Source organism: Penicillium verhagenii, assembly GCF_028828195.1.
Source record: "Penicillium verhagenii strain IBT 33310 chromosome Unknown utg000008l_segment0_segment0, whole genome shotgun sequence".
NCBI lineage: Eukaryota > Fungi > Ascomycota > Eurotiomycetes > Eurotiales > Aspergillaceae > Penicillium > Penicillium verhagenii.
In genome coordinates this window covers 2809722-2825126 of record NW_026643172.1, presented here as the reverse complement: position 1 = coordinate 2825126, position 15405 = coordinate 2809722, and the positions used below count along the sequence as shown (strand labels likewise).

General features: G+C 47.4%; 5 protein-coding genes across 5 annotated transcripts; 1 reads left to right on the top strand and 4 right to left on the bottom strand.

The window, feature by feature from the left end:
* Positions 1-922: 922 nt before the first annotated feature.
* On the bottom strand, positions 923-1657 carry N7466_009034 (seipin co-factor family protein; the record flags this gene model as incomplete). The annotated part of the gene is made up of 1 exon (XM_057168423.1): positions 923-1657. The coding sequence occupies one exon, from the start codon at positions 1655-1657 to the stop codon at positions 923-925; it is 735 nt and encodes a 244-aa protein (XP_057019054.1).
* A 382-nt stretch (positions 1658-2039) lies between these two features.
* On the bottom strand, positions 2040-3205 carry N7466_009033 (uncharacterized protein; the record flags this gene model as incomplete). The annotated part of the gene is made up of 5 exons (XM_057168422.1): positions 2040-2282; positions 2347-2456; positions 2515-2762; positions 2836-2860; positions 2908-3205. The coding sequence occupies 5 exons, from the start codon at positions 3203-3205 to the stop codon at positions 2040-2042; spliced, it is 924 nt and encodes a 307-aa protein (XP_057019053.1).
* Positions 3206-3708: 503 nt separating this feature from the next.
* N7466_009032 (peptide alpha-N-acetyltransferase MAK3) lies at positions 3709-4392 on the bottom strand (the record flags this gene model as incomplete). The annotated part of the gene is made up of 2 exons (XM_057168421.1): positions 3709-3969; positions 4042-4392. 2 exons carry the CDS (start codon positions 4390-4392, stop codon positions 3709-3711), a joined length of 612 nt encoding a protein of 203 aa, XP_057019052.1.
* Positions 4393-4718: 326 nt separating this feature from the next.
* N7466_009031 (phospholipid:diacylglycerol acyltransferase) lies at positions 4719-6729 on the top strand (the record flags this gene model as incomplete). Its single annotated transcript, XM_057168420.1, has 3 exons — positions 4719-5039; positions 5118-6525; positions 6584-6729. The coding sequence occupies 3 exons, from the start codon at positions 4719-4721 to the stop codon at positions 6727-6729; spliced, it is 1875 nt and encodes a 624-aa protein (XP_057019051.1).
* Positions 6730-9768: 3039 nt separating this feature from the next.
* On the bottom strand, positions 9769-11210 carry N7466_009030 (phosphatase PAP2 family protein; the record flags this gene model as incomplete). Its single annotated transcript, XM_057168419.1, has 2 exons — positions 9769-10648; positions 10792-11210. 2 exons carry the CDS (start codon positions 11208-11210, stop codon positions 9769-9771), a joined length of 1299 nt encoding a protein of 432 aa, XP_057019050.1.
* Between the last annotated feature and the right edge of the window lie 4195 nt (positions 11211-15405).

Here is a 15405-nt window from a genome sequence, read left to right as displayed (position 1 = left end):
GGTAGCCTGTGCTTATTAGCAACATTGACGTGGATGGAATGCCATCCTGATTACTCCAATTGCTATCGTCTGGGAATTCCAGACTCGATATCACAGGGGTTATCATTTTCTTTGATACTTGAAACCTGCCAAGCCACTGATATGCATCCCGTGCCGGGGACGGCCCGGTTGTAGTACCTGGCATTAAAAGGTCTTAAATTTAAGACCCGGTTCCAGTTTTGATAAGCGTTGTACAGGGTAGTGTCGACAAATGACCTCAGTTGCTTGGTATGGATAGCCTTCAAGTCACGGGTGTCTCAAGACCACACCTGTCCCCTGTTCTGGTGGATACTGCTTAGTACGTACTCCAGTCGATCTGATAACACTATCAATCCCTGTCTATATGGGTTACACGTAAGAATGGCCCTAGGCACTTAGTAGTACTAATAGGTAGTAGACATCAACATTGGAATTGGCAGTCAACGAACGAATCCGCATCTTACGAGAGGCCTGGACTCTACCCAAGGAGACCTCCTAACTAAAGCCAGCGATAACTAGGGAGCCTATGTAGTGATACCGGATCACAGCGCACTGGTACACAGTGTAGGTTTTATCCTATGGTCAATAACGAGCTTCAAAGGGAGACATCCCATTCAGCGAGAATCCGATACTGACAAATAATATGAATCCACGACGAAACAAAATGTTCTCCATCTGACTCGAAACGAGAATTTACTGTTGAACTACTAGTATGTTCTGGACCCGTATCTGAACCGAGAGGCAAATGGCCTGCAAATGTACATATATCAAATTGTTATAGAAGAAGCGAAACCTCGAACCTTCAATTGTAACAGCTCCGTAATCTTCACCAAACTCACATCAAAATCAAGCCAACATTATTCCACCCGAGCATGCCCAAAATCCTCCAGCTAATGTGTCCTCCTCAAACATCCTTCTTCTCCTCATCCCCCTTCCCCTCTCCTCCTCCTTCTCCTTCTCCCTTCCCCTCCTCCCCCTCTACCCCCTCCTCCTGCGCCCGTAATCTAGGCATCCAAAATCTCCCAATCATGCCTCCCAAAAACCGCTGATCAACCCACCCAAGTATTCCATACAACACCCAGCCCCATCCCCAAAGAGACACACCCATCATACTAGCAACCAGCAACACCGGTCCCAGAATCAATAATGACAAGACAGCCCACAGCACCAGTGCCACAGCTGCAAAAACAAATACCCCGGCTAAGAATACCAACAGCGGTACTCCGCAGCAAATCAGCTGACACACGATAAACGTCGATGCGATGGGCCTCTTCATCGCAGCCTCGTACACCTCTGTTTGTTTCTTTGGTGGGAGGAGGTACATCACGAGCCATTTCATGAAGCCCTCGAATCGGTCCATAGACGAAGGTACAATGTTCGAGAACCACCCGGTAATATCGTTCCAGAGGCCTGCGAAGGTTGAGGGCGGGGTGGGCTCGTGTTGGGTGCGGGGAGCTCCTTCATCGCGGGGGAACTCGCCGGGAATTATAGGGTCGGTGATGTCTTTGGTTTGTTTTTGGATCTGTTTCACGGGTCGGTCTAGTTTGGGGATGCTTTTTGTTGGTTTTGTTGCTGTTTCTGTTGTTTTGTTTATTGGGATGCGGCCGAGGCCGCTGGTGACCGGATCGAGACCTGACATGGTGGGATGCTTGGATTTGGAGGACGGATGGGAATTTCCGGTGAGAGGTTCCAAGACTTGTTCAAGGTGAGGAAGTTTTGGAATGGGGTTTGACGTTGGGTTTTCTTTTTTTCTTTTTTTTTTTATGATCTGAGGACATAGATCTGTATATCAACCGTTGGATCGGTATGACGTAGGGGGCGGCGCGTAAACTTGTTAAAATATATTAATTTGACAATCAACCCACTTCTTCGTTGATGTAACAAGTAGAAGGTGCACAGGCGGTGGTGCAGGCTCAGATAGCAAGAAATATGGTAGGCAAGAGCGTTGGGCGAGAAACTCTATTCGATTTGATGTTCCAACGCGTCAGCCACATGCTATCGTCGATATAGATCAAGGTTGTTTAAGTGATCCAAGTGTCAAGCCCCTCTGGAGATAACTCCTTCAGACGTTCATAGCCAATTTCATGCGTGTCTTGGTGGGGCAACTGCCTTATTTCCAATCTGGACGCTGGGAGCTCATTGGGATTTGCGGCGGGTCCGCTCTGCTGTGCTAATAAATAAGCTTGATGAAGGATGGAAGCGATTAGGCCGGCAATATCTTCGTAGAAGTATCCGTTCTCTGGCGTCATCAAAGTGTGGCTCCACTAGAAAAATTGTAATCAGTATGTTTATCAAACATGTGCATATTCATAACGGGGAGAAGCTCACCCGAGTATCATTATCGATCTGGTAGAACCAAAATTCATTCGAATCGGTAGCAAGCCCGTAAACTGTACGGTTCTTTCCGCCACGGTGCTTACGCGCCATGTGGATCATGCCTTTGTATACAGAGTTAGGATTGATAGCGTTACACAGGTAGAGGCGTTGGGTACTTACCCATATATGCATGTACAGTTGCTTCATCAAAATACCCTGGTGTCTCAGTTTGTACGATGATGAAATTCGTCGCAAATTTCTCGACTGGGCCATACCATACACTGTAATCAGGAACACCGTAGAAGGTATATTGCTTCCCAGCTAATCGCCAGCCTTCGCACGCAAATTCAAGGTCACTGTGGAGAGCAAGAGATGATCCGAAATCTTCCTCGACTATGTCAAATACATGGTTGAGAAGAACATCGAGCCTGGTTCTTCGGATTGTTATGTTGTTGGGGACATGGAGGTCGATGAAATTTAGTATTGCATCTGTACACATACTGTGAGTGAAATTTGGTCGGTAAATCTAGATCAGGTTTATAGGGTCTTCTATATTGGGCAAAAAAGACTTACGGAATTTCCGAGTAAGAATGATCTCCAGACGAGACCTCGTCCAGTCCTTTCTTTCCTCAAATAAAAAGCGATGCCCTCGCTTGTTGCCTTGTTCAGTGAATAGTGTATCGACACTCTCGAATTTCAGATTTCGCGCGGGTATAAACCTATCATTGAGAAGACGAGCGGAAGCCCACAGAGCTCTGTCGGCCGTTCTGAACAGCTGTCCAGGTTTGATAATGCCTTCATTTCTATCGAGGGCGGCTGCAAATACGTGCTTGCGCACTTCGTTGAGCTTGTTAATATTTGGGAGATTCATGGTTTTAGTTTTATCGTACAAATGTGATTCAGGTGATGGGTGAAGGAATGGGAATTTTTACTCAGAAGACTCGAATGTCGAGGAGCCCAGGTGCCGCTCTGAATTAAGTGTCGGCCATGCCCGTGGACATACTTGGCTATATGGAGAACCTAGCAGATTTACCTAGAAATGTCACTTTACCTATTTAGATACTGATCCATAGATCGAATAAAAGCTTCGATAAAGACTAGACCATAATTAGGTATAGCTCTTTTCAAATGTTTAGAGATGAACAGTGCTATTTGAAAACATAAGCACAACCCGTATAAGGCAAATTTCAGTAGACCTTGGTATTGGCCCTACTTCTATTTCAAGTGATATCAAGTGAAAACCCTGATAATAAATCCAGACGCCTGTTCCATGTAAGAATGCAAATCTATCTTTTCCGGTCGTTTCGCATCATCATGGCCATATGTCTGACACCCCCAAAGGACAAGCTGTGGGTATTCGATAAATGAGCCATCTCACCAAGGCATTCCGTTCCCTGCAAGGCCAGTCACAGCAGCGGGTGGCTGTGTCATCGGAGGTTGTGTCGTCACTTGAGGCGGCACATAGGACTCATAGGCGGGTCGAATCGAGCCAACACCTTCTTTGAGATATAAGACTAGCCGATATGCAGAGTTTCCATTTAAATAATATCGATGGAGTCGCTTGCTGCGAAGGAATCCAAGCCGTTCGTATAATTTCATCGCCGCCGTATTTGTCATTTCGGTCTCGAGGACGATCTATTATGTGAGGGACGGGGATCAGTAAAGAACGTTGCAGTATAATTGTTACAAAGCGACATAGAAACATACTTCATCCGCATGCTGCTCAATCATGGCATCAATGGCCATGCGCACCAGCTTTGTCGCAATGCCCCTACCCCGGTATTCCTCGCGCACGGCCAGCATGGCGATGTACCCTCGCAGAGGACCGCTGCGATGCGGCTCTAATTTTGAGACGACGACTCCTACCATCTCATTTTTGTCATCCATCGCTAAAAAGCAGAGGTGGCCCCATTGGTATAGGAAATATCGGTAAACGTAGATGCTGTAGGGTTCGGAGAGATCCTTGGAGATCAGTTGGCGCATTGCAGCGACATACTCGTTTTCGCGAGTCTTGTCATACTGCACATAGCGCAGGGCAGAGGGGGCATCTTGGCTCATTCCGGCGTAGTCATCGAAGGTTGAGGCGTGCCCTGGTTGATTGGAGGGGAGCTGAAGCTGGAGGGGGAGGTGGGGAAATGATAGCGAGAGATAGCCAGCGCCCAACAATCACAAGGCGGAAAGCACAATGCACTGTGATTACCATGTGACGCCGATCGTTCCGTTAACGATACATCGCGTTTTAACTTTTGATTTTCTTGTTTTCCTTGATCTCCCCGAGCTTCTCCATTTGCTTGTCTTGGTGTCTATCTTCTGGTTGAGCTCTTTTCTTCGGATTCAATTGGGTTTGGTTTGGCCCTTGCCCTGTTTCTTTCTGAGCGGTCGCTATGTTGCGCCGCCGCACGGGCAAAGACGACGCCTCGTCCGACGGCAAGAAACGGGACTCCCAGCCACAAACAGAGGAGGAACGCCTTCGCGCGGAGTTTGACGGTGCCAAAGTCAAGCAGCTGGTCGTTCATCCACAACGTCGAAGCAAACGTCGAAATGGTTTTATCTTCATGCTAGGCGGCCTGTTCGGCATCTTCATCGCAGTGTTCTTCGCGAACCAGCAAGAGGTTATTAGCTTGGAGTCGCTATTAGATTTGAACCTCGATTCTTTGATCGATGTCATTCCACAGGGGATCATGCGTGACGCGAGAGAGTTTACGGTATATTGGAGCCCCCATTCTCAGTGACTTGCTATTTATCGTCCGGCCAAACCCGCTAACCTGTCGATGGAAATATAGCAACACGAACGCGATGCTGTCAATTACGATTCGTTCGCGATCGGCCTGCACCTCCGATCCCAAGGCATCGAAGCCAAACACCCCGTCGTCATGATCCCGGGAGTTATCTCTACAGGCCTCGAGAGTTGGGGAACTGGAGATTCCTCACGCCAATACTTCCGCCGGAGATTGTGGGGCAGCTGGAGCATGATGCGGGCACTGGTTATGGACAAGGCAGAATGGAAGAATCACGTAATGCTTGATCGTGAAACTGGCTTGGATCCACCCGGTATCAAGCTACGTGCGGCACAGGGTTTCGATGCGACCGATTTCTTTATCACGGGATACTGGATCTGGAATAAGATCCTGGAAAACCTGGCGACAATTGGATATGATCCAACAAATGCTTTCACAGCTGCATATGATTGGCGACTTTCATACCCGAACCTGGAGGTTCGCGATAAGTACTTCAGCCGACTCAAGTCCTACATTGAAACTGCAGTGCTGGTGCAAGGCGAGAAGATCACTTTGACTTCGCACAGTATGGGATCACAGGTCGTATTATACTTCTTTAAGTGGGTGGAAAGCGAAGATCATGGGAAGGGCGGTAAGGACTGGGTCAACAAGCACATCGATTCCTGGATTAACATCAGTGGGTGTATGCTTGGCGCCGTCAAAGGCTTGACAGCCGTGCTTTCGGGAGAAATGCGCGACACGGCGCAACTAAATGCCTTTGCCGTATATGGACTTGAAAAATTCCTGTCCAAAGAAGAGCGAGCTGAAATCTTCCGCGCTATGCCAGGTATTTCCAGCATGTTGCCCAAGGGCGGCGAAGCCGTATGGGGCAACGCGACCTGGGCACCGGATGACCAACCGGGCCAGGCAACGAGTTTTGGCAACTTGCTGAACTTCCGCGAGACCAACTCATCTTGGACGAAGCGCAACCTTACTGCGCCCGAGAGTTTGGATTATCTACTGGATCAAAGCGAAGACTGGTACCGTAAGCAGGTTCTAGGGAGCTACTCGCACGGTGTCGCACACACCGCAGCCGAAGTCGAGGCCAATGAGAAAGACCCGCGCACATGGCTTAACCCGCTTGAAACTCGTTTGCCCTATGCTCCAGACATGAAGATATACTGCTTCTACGGCGTGGGCAAGCCCACCGAGCGCAGCTACTGGTACCAGGAGGAGCCCGACCCGCTCGTCAACCTCAATGTCAGCATTGATACCACCGTCACCATAGATGAAAAGGTTGACCATGGTGTCAACATGGGTGAGGGTGATGGCACAGTGAACTTACTTAGCACGGGCTATATGTGTGCCAAGGGCTGGCGCATGAAACGGTATAACCCAGCTGGTTCAAAGATTAAGGTCTTTGAGATGCCACACGAGCCGGACCGCTTTTCACCTCGCGGAGGACCTAATACGGGTATGTTTTCACAGATCTACCTGCTGATGATTTCCACTTCTGAACTGACCAAAAATAGGTGATCACGTTGATATTCTTGGTCGGGCCTCATTGAATGACCTTATCCTCCGTGTAGCCGGTGGCAAAGGAGATGATATTGAGGAGACCTTTGTGTCTAACATCCGCGAGTATGCGGAACGTGTACAGATCTTTGACGATAAATAGACTTGTAATGCGAACATGGAGCCTGATTTTAACTATATTTCCAAGTACTAATTTCTTCCAGATGTCCTTTCCAGGGTTCGTACTAGTCATACATACTACTAGTAGTACTAGTTACTACCAAAATGCTCACATATGCTTGACACTCCTGAAGACATCACATGCATTCGAGGCTAAATTTTAGGTATATCTAATTGGGCATCTTGCAACTATAGCCCTCGGCACTAGTGCTGTACTAGCTTGAATGCACGGAATAGATGGCGTGAGTATGTAGGTAAATTGTGAAGACGGCATGCCAGCAATAAAAACGTACATAACTTAGTTATGCATCACATCATATGATTTGCATGTGGATTTGGATTTGGATTTGGAATCAAAAATTGAAAAAAAAGCGTTATAATTGATGCATCTTAGTACCTAGGAACATGAGTCTCCGAATCAATAAATACTTGTCAACTGGTAACTACTACGTAGATATTTTATCTGTAGGAGAGTACATGTACAAGTAGCTGGCGACCGGCTTTAAGCTCAAACATCAGGTTATCGCCGACCCCAGCCCCACAAGGCGTACCTAAACCCGTGGACAGGCACTGTGTACCCACGATTCATGATTCATGATAACGGCAAGGAAGCTGGATAAAGTTCTCGTATTGTAAACTTATATCTACATTCGAAATGATCACGCTATCAATTTACTCAAGTAACAAAGAAGGGAGGGGGCACGGCGATCTACTGATCTACTCTGATGGAAGCACGAGGACCAAAAAAGATAAGCTCTAATGATAGCAGCTCACGAAGGAATCAGTTGACCGGAGAGAATGAATTTTATCTATCTGTACTAGTAGATGATGATATCAATATACTAAGGTTATGTAGCTTGCAGCTATGGCAAAAAGTAAATAAGTTCCGCTCCGATCCATTACCTTGGAACAAGCTCCGAATCACTAACTAATGATGACCTATGGGTGATATCACGCCAGAACCCGGAAACCGACCCGCGTAAGTAATTAATTTATTTTACAACTTACAATTTACCAGTTAGAATGGCGGGGACTTACAGCTTACTAGTACACACACAAGATAAGGCAAGGCAAGGCAAGGCACCGCCACACCTCCAGCCTGCTTACCTTGAGCTTACAGGGTCATACCTAGTGGAAGTCGGCCCAGAGCACTGTGGACCAAACCGTGGAATGTCGGTTCTTTCTGGTACCGTCCCAACAGGTAAAGTACACAAGCCCGATCTGCGAATACGAGAAGATTCTCAGACGAGCCGTAAGTTACTAGACTCTACACATTAGACCCGACTGCTACATATGTGCGCCTGTGTGAATGCTGCAGAATCGAATCGAATCGTGCTATTTACATATGCTGCGGTGCGCTTGGCGAATCGCTTGGCACCACACATGATGTGGGTGGGCATGTCATGCCACCCTGGGCAGACACACTTATCTCTTCAAGTTTGTATCGCGCATTTATGTGGATGCGGATTTGAGACATTCACCCTCTTCGTCTTGTTCAGTTGGTTTCTGGAGGGGAGGGAAGCAGGTGCACATGCGAATCTACTATGTACTCTACCTGAGCTCGTGGGATTGATGGGGGAAACAAGCGAGCCACTCAGATGGATGATCTGCAAAGATTGAAAAGCGGGGGTAGGAAACTTGCTAGGGTCGTGGGTGATCTGCAGAAGAGGCAAATCAGTGGTCTTTTAGTGGGGTCTTGAGGACTTTGGAGGTTAGGGGTACGATTACGGGCTGCATGATGATTGATCGGATTCGTCCAGTGTTCAAGGGTTGGGTAGCAAGGTTATTTGGTATGTAGTAGGTATGGGGAAGGTTTGGAGCTATGTATTTAGGTATTTGTGTAAGGTTTTACTTTACAAGGTCAGGTGTTCGATGTGGGATAATAATGTAATGTACAATTCTGCATAACTTCATGAGCTAAGAGGGTTTAAGAATAAGGTTAACGATATTCCAACGCGATCGTTCCCAGAGTAGGTAGTAGGCCCGGCTGATTCAACATGCGCACCACACCGAAAAACACAAGAGTTATTAGTTGTTAGGTCGGCGGGAGGATGGGTGTTGGTGTGCATGTTGTGCCAATCCAGGTTGATCGTGCCTCATTGAACGCCAGAAGCGAAGAGATCGGGCAAGAGTGAGAGGGAGATGATGAGCTCCGTCGAATCCCATTCACCTCTCCCACTCTGCCGTAGTAGTCCGGGTTGATAGTCCATTCGCAGCAGGAAAGTCCTTGCCAGTCCGTGACCACTTGATGTTCCCAGGGAAGATTCTTCAGTATGAATCATCCCTCATGCCGACGCCGGGTTTTCACCTGCCAGCGGAGAAGGCACCAAAACGAAGGTTAGACCAACTCGATGGTCCAAGTTGCAACCCTTCTCTTTCTATGTGCCGATGCAATAAAAAAAACATGTCCTCAAAAAAAAAACCATCCAAAAAATATCCAATGTTCTAATGCACAGCGAGTGTAGTGCAAGCAAGTGGCGCCGAAACTTTTTGTTCCATAAAAAAGTTGTTTTCCCAAGACGCCGGTCATAAGCGATCGACACGAATGATAAAAATGTTTGTGCATGTGCACGGGCCGAGAAGCAAAGTAAAAGGTGGCCCGTGCAAGAAGTCATAGCGAAAGACATGGGTCAGAAAAAAAAGGGTAGAAAGTTCAGATCGTCCCAATGAGACGTCTGAGTCTGTACAAGCGAATGTTTCCAAGCAGTGGCGATTGCGGGAGACGCAAAAAAGGGCCCTTGTAAGGTCCGCCACCGGAATTAATATTATAGACGGAGGTTGTCACTCGGGAGTGACTAGGCATGTACAGCCAGAAGGTAGATAACCTTCAGCTCAAAGCGGATTTTGGTGTGCCGCGAGTGAACCGGAGGTTTCCAATAGGATTAAAAACCTTTAGGTGTCGAAAAATGGTTCAATGCAGATAATGGTCCCAACATGATCATCAAGAAAAGAGTAGAACGCCGTTTGGAAAAGGAGATGCAATAATCAACAGGTCGAACAGGGTATGTGCATACCGCCGGAATTAGCGACCGGATTCAAGGTCGTGGTTGGAGGTGAGAGTTTCGCTTTCCCAGGTGTAGTGGTCATCAATGGGGCTGAGGGAACCAGAAGAAACAGAGGAAGAGGATCCAACGGTCCACTCATCGCTATCCAAGTTGAAGTCACCGTCAAGGCTAGCGAGATCGTATCCAAATTCGCGCGAGGAGTCACCGATCTCCACGTAGTCATAGTCCCAGCGGAACATCTTGTCGGATTGGACACGGGGGAGGAAGCGAGTCTTGGCGAAGTAAAAGGCCACAGTGGCAAGCAGACCACCACAGACCAGATCAACCGCATAGTGGTGAGAAAGGTACATGGTAGCCCACCACATCCAAAGAGTATATGTGACCCAGAGGGGCTTAAGGCGGGGGAAAGTGTGGCTCATGAAAAGAGCTGCGAGGGTCGAGTCGGCAGCGTGCAGTGAGGGGAAAGCACCGAACACAACGGGCGACTGCTTGAATCCGGAGGTGTAAAGGTCGATTCCGAGGAGCTTGTCGATGCGAGCAAGACCTGCAGGGTTTCCTTGCATCGAGTAATCTGCAGGAGCGAGACCGTACAGATTTTCATACCATGGAGGAGAGCATGGGAACACCAACTGAACGGTGACAGCCATCATGCTGATGTAGCCGAGCGTGCGGGCGAAAAGGGGAGTTGTACCCGGGGGACCGAAAGTAAACAAGATTCCAGAGACGACAAAAGGAGCACCATAGTGGCAGAGTCCGTAAGGAATCCAGGCCAAAATGTCCAACACGACGTTTTGGTGGGCTGAGAGGATGTTGCTGATGTTTGCACCGTAGAGGATGTTTTCCATGGCCGGTAGCACTCGGACCCAAATTGCGGGTCGCCAGTCGCTGGGAACGAATCTAAGAAGTGATTTGTTAGCTTATTTGTCCGGTGATTTGACGCGAAACTCCTCGACGGTTTTTCACATCGTGTATCACCAGAGACGCGCAATTATAACGTCACGTGGGGGCGAAAATAACGGAGGTGAGAAAGAGAAACATACTGGCAAGCGTAGAAGAAGATAAGCCACCCAGCAACGGGCAGAAAGGGCAAGAAGAATTGGCGTGTGATGGGCATGAGGAGAGAGAACAAGAGAAGGCTCGAGATGGCGGTCTTTCCAAGCGGACCCGGGGATTGCATGACGGTCAGGGAGAAGATGCCGAGGATCAGTAGCAAGAGGTACTGGAAGTCGTACACCGTCCATCGATGAGATTGGAGTGAACGCAGAGTGTCAAATGGTGAAAAGGATGTCTGCAACGTGGAGATGGACGAGGTTGGCGATAAGCGACTCCGAAGCTTTGAGCGGATCTTCCGGCGCATGCGATGTGGCACCAAGAGCTTGAATGAACGCCATGGTACTTGAATCTGAAGTTTGCCGAACTGAGTTTGTGTGCGATCCTTCCATGATGGATAGGTGGACATCTTCGCGGCGGGAGTCCCCTGATGGAGGCTCTGGAATCACTCGAATGTAGAAGGGGGGTAAGAAGGGTTCGAGGGATGCCGCGGGATGAGACGGAAGGAATTCGCAAGAGCGTTCGGGAGGGAAATCAGCGTTGACCGACCGGCATGGAAGAGAGGACCGGATTGAAGTAAGGCGCCGAGCCCTAAAAGAGAAAAGGAATACAGAGAACAAACAAGAAAAAGAAATGAGAGGGGATAAGGTAAGGATTAAGAAGGGGAAGAAATTGGGAGGATTTCCGTAATTTTGCGGTATCTGTATTACCTTGTTTTTCCCGGTTCTCAGCTTTGAAAAATCCCCCAAAAGAAAAAAAAAAGACCAAGTCCATGGCGTCACTAGTTCTCTTGGCCCCTATTCCAATTGTCCGGTTTTGGTTTTTTCTTCTATGGTTCCAATCTCTAATGTTGTATTTAAGAAACTCTTTCAAAAAGCTATAGAAGGTTTTTTTTTTTCTATTATTTTATTTCATTATCTGATAATCTTGCTTCACAAGATCTCAATTCTTGTCTTGCTTATACAAGGGTACTTGGTGGCCCGTATTAAATACGAGGTCATCCCGACTGTGCCGGGCGGATGCGACGGAACGGAGTCAAGCAAGGCCGAGAGGCTGATGCATGAGAAATCACAACGGAGATTATGAACAAAAATGCATCCGATGATTTTTAAATCCCCAAAACCCGAGGTTGAAGAGAACGTGATAGAATATTATTATGTATTTTTTTTTTCTTTTTCTACCTGCATATTTCTCTTTAGTCACATAACAGGAATTGGTTTTCTTCAAAAACCCCATTTCCCGTTACTACGAGTATTCCCTATACTCAACCTAGTAAGGAGCAGTAATGGTAGGTTGCACATACGAGATAGCTTCGTATACCAACCCGAAGAAAGAAAATGAGTAACAAATGAACCAGGATTGTATGGAACCCAAAAAATCAGATTTAAAAAATGAAAAAGAAAAGAAAAGAAAAAGGGTCGAATGAGCCAAAAAGGGCCCCAAAACAGGACCTTGAAAAAAACAAGTGGTTACATGGTTACAGTACACTGCCAAAAAAACTCGGCCAAGACTCAGGTACAATTACCGATCCAAAGGGGGACCTGTATTGGTTGAGACGCAAATTTTCAATATAAGATCCATTTCAGAAGGCCGATTGGCCCACCCTCCCCTTCCGCAGCCCCATCGTTCAATTACAGTATCCAACGGGAGGCGTCAGATCCTCATGCCCAATTTCGCTTAGCCCACTGGTTGTACAGCATTCAAAAGCTCCGATTCAAGCGGATTGTGTGTCGTCCTTGGTGATTTAGGGTAAACAAATGCATTGCTTTCAAACTCGTTGGAATTGGAGGTGAATCGTGGATCAATTGTACCGAGTCCTGCAAGGTTCTATGTAATGGCTTCCCGTGTGATCGCCATCAACTTTGGAAATCGTGGGGGAAGTCGTGTGTGGCTTTTACTTATTGTTTCCTAAAGTTCAGTAGACGCAGGGGCTGGCGTTGTTTGACAGCTTATATACTCCCATAATCCACTACTAGTACGAAAAAAAAAAAGAGGGAAATCGTCCCAAAGAAAGAAAGAAATGAGGCTAAAACACGGCAGATGGCCGCTTACGATGCATTACGAACGCCCCGACCAATTTTTTTTTTCTGCTGACAAGATTGAATCCAGTTTTGGACGGGAAATAAAGATGTGCAGTTCTCAACAGTTGAATGGAGTACAAAAAACAAGTGTCTCATCTCAGGGATGCCTAGCCTCGTGTTATTAATATCATTCTTTTCAAGTTTGCAAGTGGGTTTTTTATTTTTATTTTTCAATAAAAAAACTCCGGCATAACACTAAGCAATGTAATTTCCCGCAAACTTTCACTAGACACGGATGGATATCTTGAAGCCGATCATGGCCTAGTTTGTCGCCCCCAGTTTCAAGATTCCAAAGTCGCGCAGCTATGGCCAATCACAATCTCTTCAAGGGGGCCAAAGCTCTGACCTGACAAGGCGACCTGTCAAGGCTCCCCAAGTGTAATTTCACGATAGTATGTATACTAGTAGTGCGTACATGAAAGGACAACCACTTGATTGCTGATCACATTGGCAGAAGAGTAGAAACGCGAACAGGGGCGGCTGCGTTCTTTGAATGGGGCCAGGGATTCTCGCAGTCTCTTGGTCTATGCTCGATGGCTTTTGTCCCTTTGAAGTTAGCAATCATGCCCAAAAATAGTTCAAATGTTGATGGACCAAGTTGACCGACCTCTGGATGTTCTGGATACCCACCACCAATACAAGAGGTAGAGGAAGACACAACTGGGAATAACAAAGACGATCATGGTGATTTCCACCTCCGAATCTCCTGGGATGATCGCTACTGCCCGATCAAGAAGATTAAGAAGTTCACGAAGGATTTGAATACTGTCAATAAATGTCGTTTTTGAGGCTCTTTTCTTTAAATCCGAAATCAAGCAGTATGCAGGGTTGGTATGTAAATGAGATTGACAGGTTTGATCTGAGAAGTACCTTTCATTGTCGTCTTTTACATCAATGCCGATACTTAGTTGGATGTTACTGCCGCTACCTGTTTGAGCCGCGGATACTAAATTCAGTCGAGGATCCATGGAAATCAAGACGAGATGTTTACTGCTTTACCATTTTGAGTGAAACCAATGCAGAATCCGACTTGTTTATAACAATCGGTTTCAATTTTGGAACTTCTAGCTTCTCACATTGAAGCTGGTCCAGGAATGGACATACTGTAGCTCTTAGGCCAAAAATGGAGCTCTTGGAAGTGCAGTACAGACATCTGGAGATTTCTACCAATCTAAAAATGGCAACTCCAACCACTCTCATTGGATACATCACCAATAAAAAGAGCGGCACAAATGCCCCAGGATAACCAAATAACCAAAGAAATCCACGTTTCAGATCTCAACGTCGCGCCCGAGACCAATCACAAAGGCTGAAGCCATCACCTCACGAGTCGCGACCCGTGGCGCTTACGTCAAAATTAAAAAAAAACCCCCCATCCTGTTCACCCCCTGAAACATTCATGTCATGAATCTTTGAATCAGCATTCGTGACAGCTCAATACTACCAGGCTTGGTATATTCGTAAATTATCCTTCAATCGTATTCGCTTGGCTTTGTTCCCTATCAATCTGCGCTCTGGGCCCCATGTGGTTGCCTGGAGTAAAGTGGATACGCCAACGTTGAATCCCTCACTTACTTCTCTGAACAACTGTCAATGGACGTGTCTGCGCCACACGATGTGGGGACACGTATGAGGTCAGCCTGCATGCTGCGAGGCCGTTGAAGCATAGCAGAGCTGCTTCTAAGTGGCAGTGGAATACTCCGTTCTGGAATACATACTGGAATGGGGGCTGAGCCTTGAGGCGAGGGCCGCCTTACACACGTGTACAAATGTCGGGTTCGGAGCGCTGTTGTTTGGCTATTTTGGGAACGTGCCCTTATAAGGTTTGCGCTTCATGACGCTGCATTATCACTTAATCGCTTTATCTGGCCTGTCGTATTCGGGCTGATTTCGTTTTTCTGTCTAGGTATGCGAAAGCGAAAGCCTTTGAGATGCTTACATGTCCGCAACATCAGCTGGCTGGCTTGGTTGTTGTCCTTGCACTCTCTTGGTCGTCGTCCATAGCCCCTGCTTCCAAGTTCCGTCGCATCGCATCGCATCGCATACATCCCTCGTCTAGATTAAGCGAGGAGATCTATTCATGTGACACCACATGACTTCTCAAACGCAGTGGCTGATGGCCGTCCGGGCTTTACAGGAAACCTTGCTGCGCAACCACTTACGGTACAGCCAAAGGGGATTCATTCGGAGCTAACCGGCCCTAGACATTTGAACGTCGGAGCCTTCCAAGTGGCTATGCTCATAGGGCAGAAGGTCTCAGCCCCCTTACGGCAACGCTACCCCCATGCTTGGCGTAGCACAGCCAGCATTCTTGACAATCATCGGCATCGAACTGTCAGCCCTGTAAACCAGGTTAACAATCAAGGATCGACAAGCGGCATGGTAAGCATCGTAGATCTTATGCCCTGGGATGAGTCAAAGAATGCTGGCAGTATGTGGCTTGTGCCATCATACCATGCCCCCGCATCTGGTGGTGGGGTACTATGACACAATGCCACGCTGGCTCGAATTTTGCCATGCAAC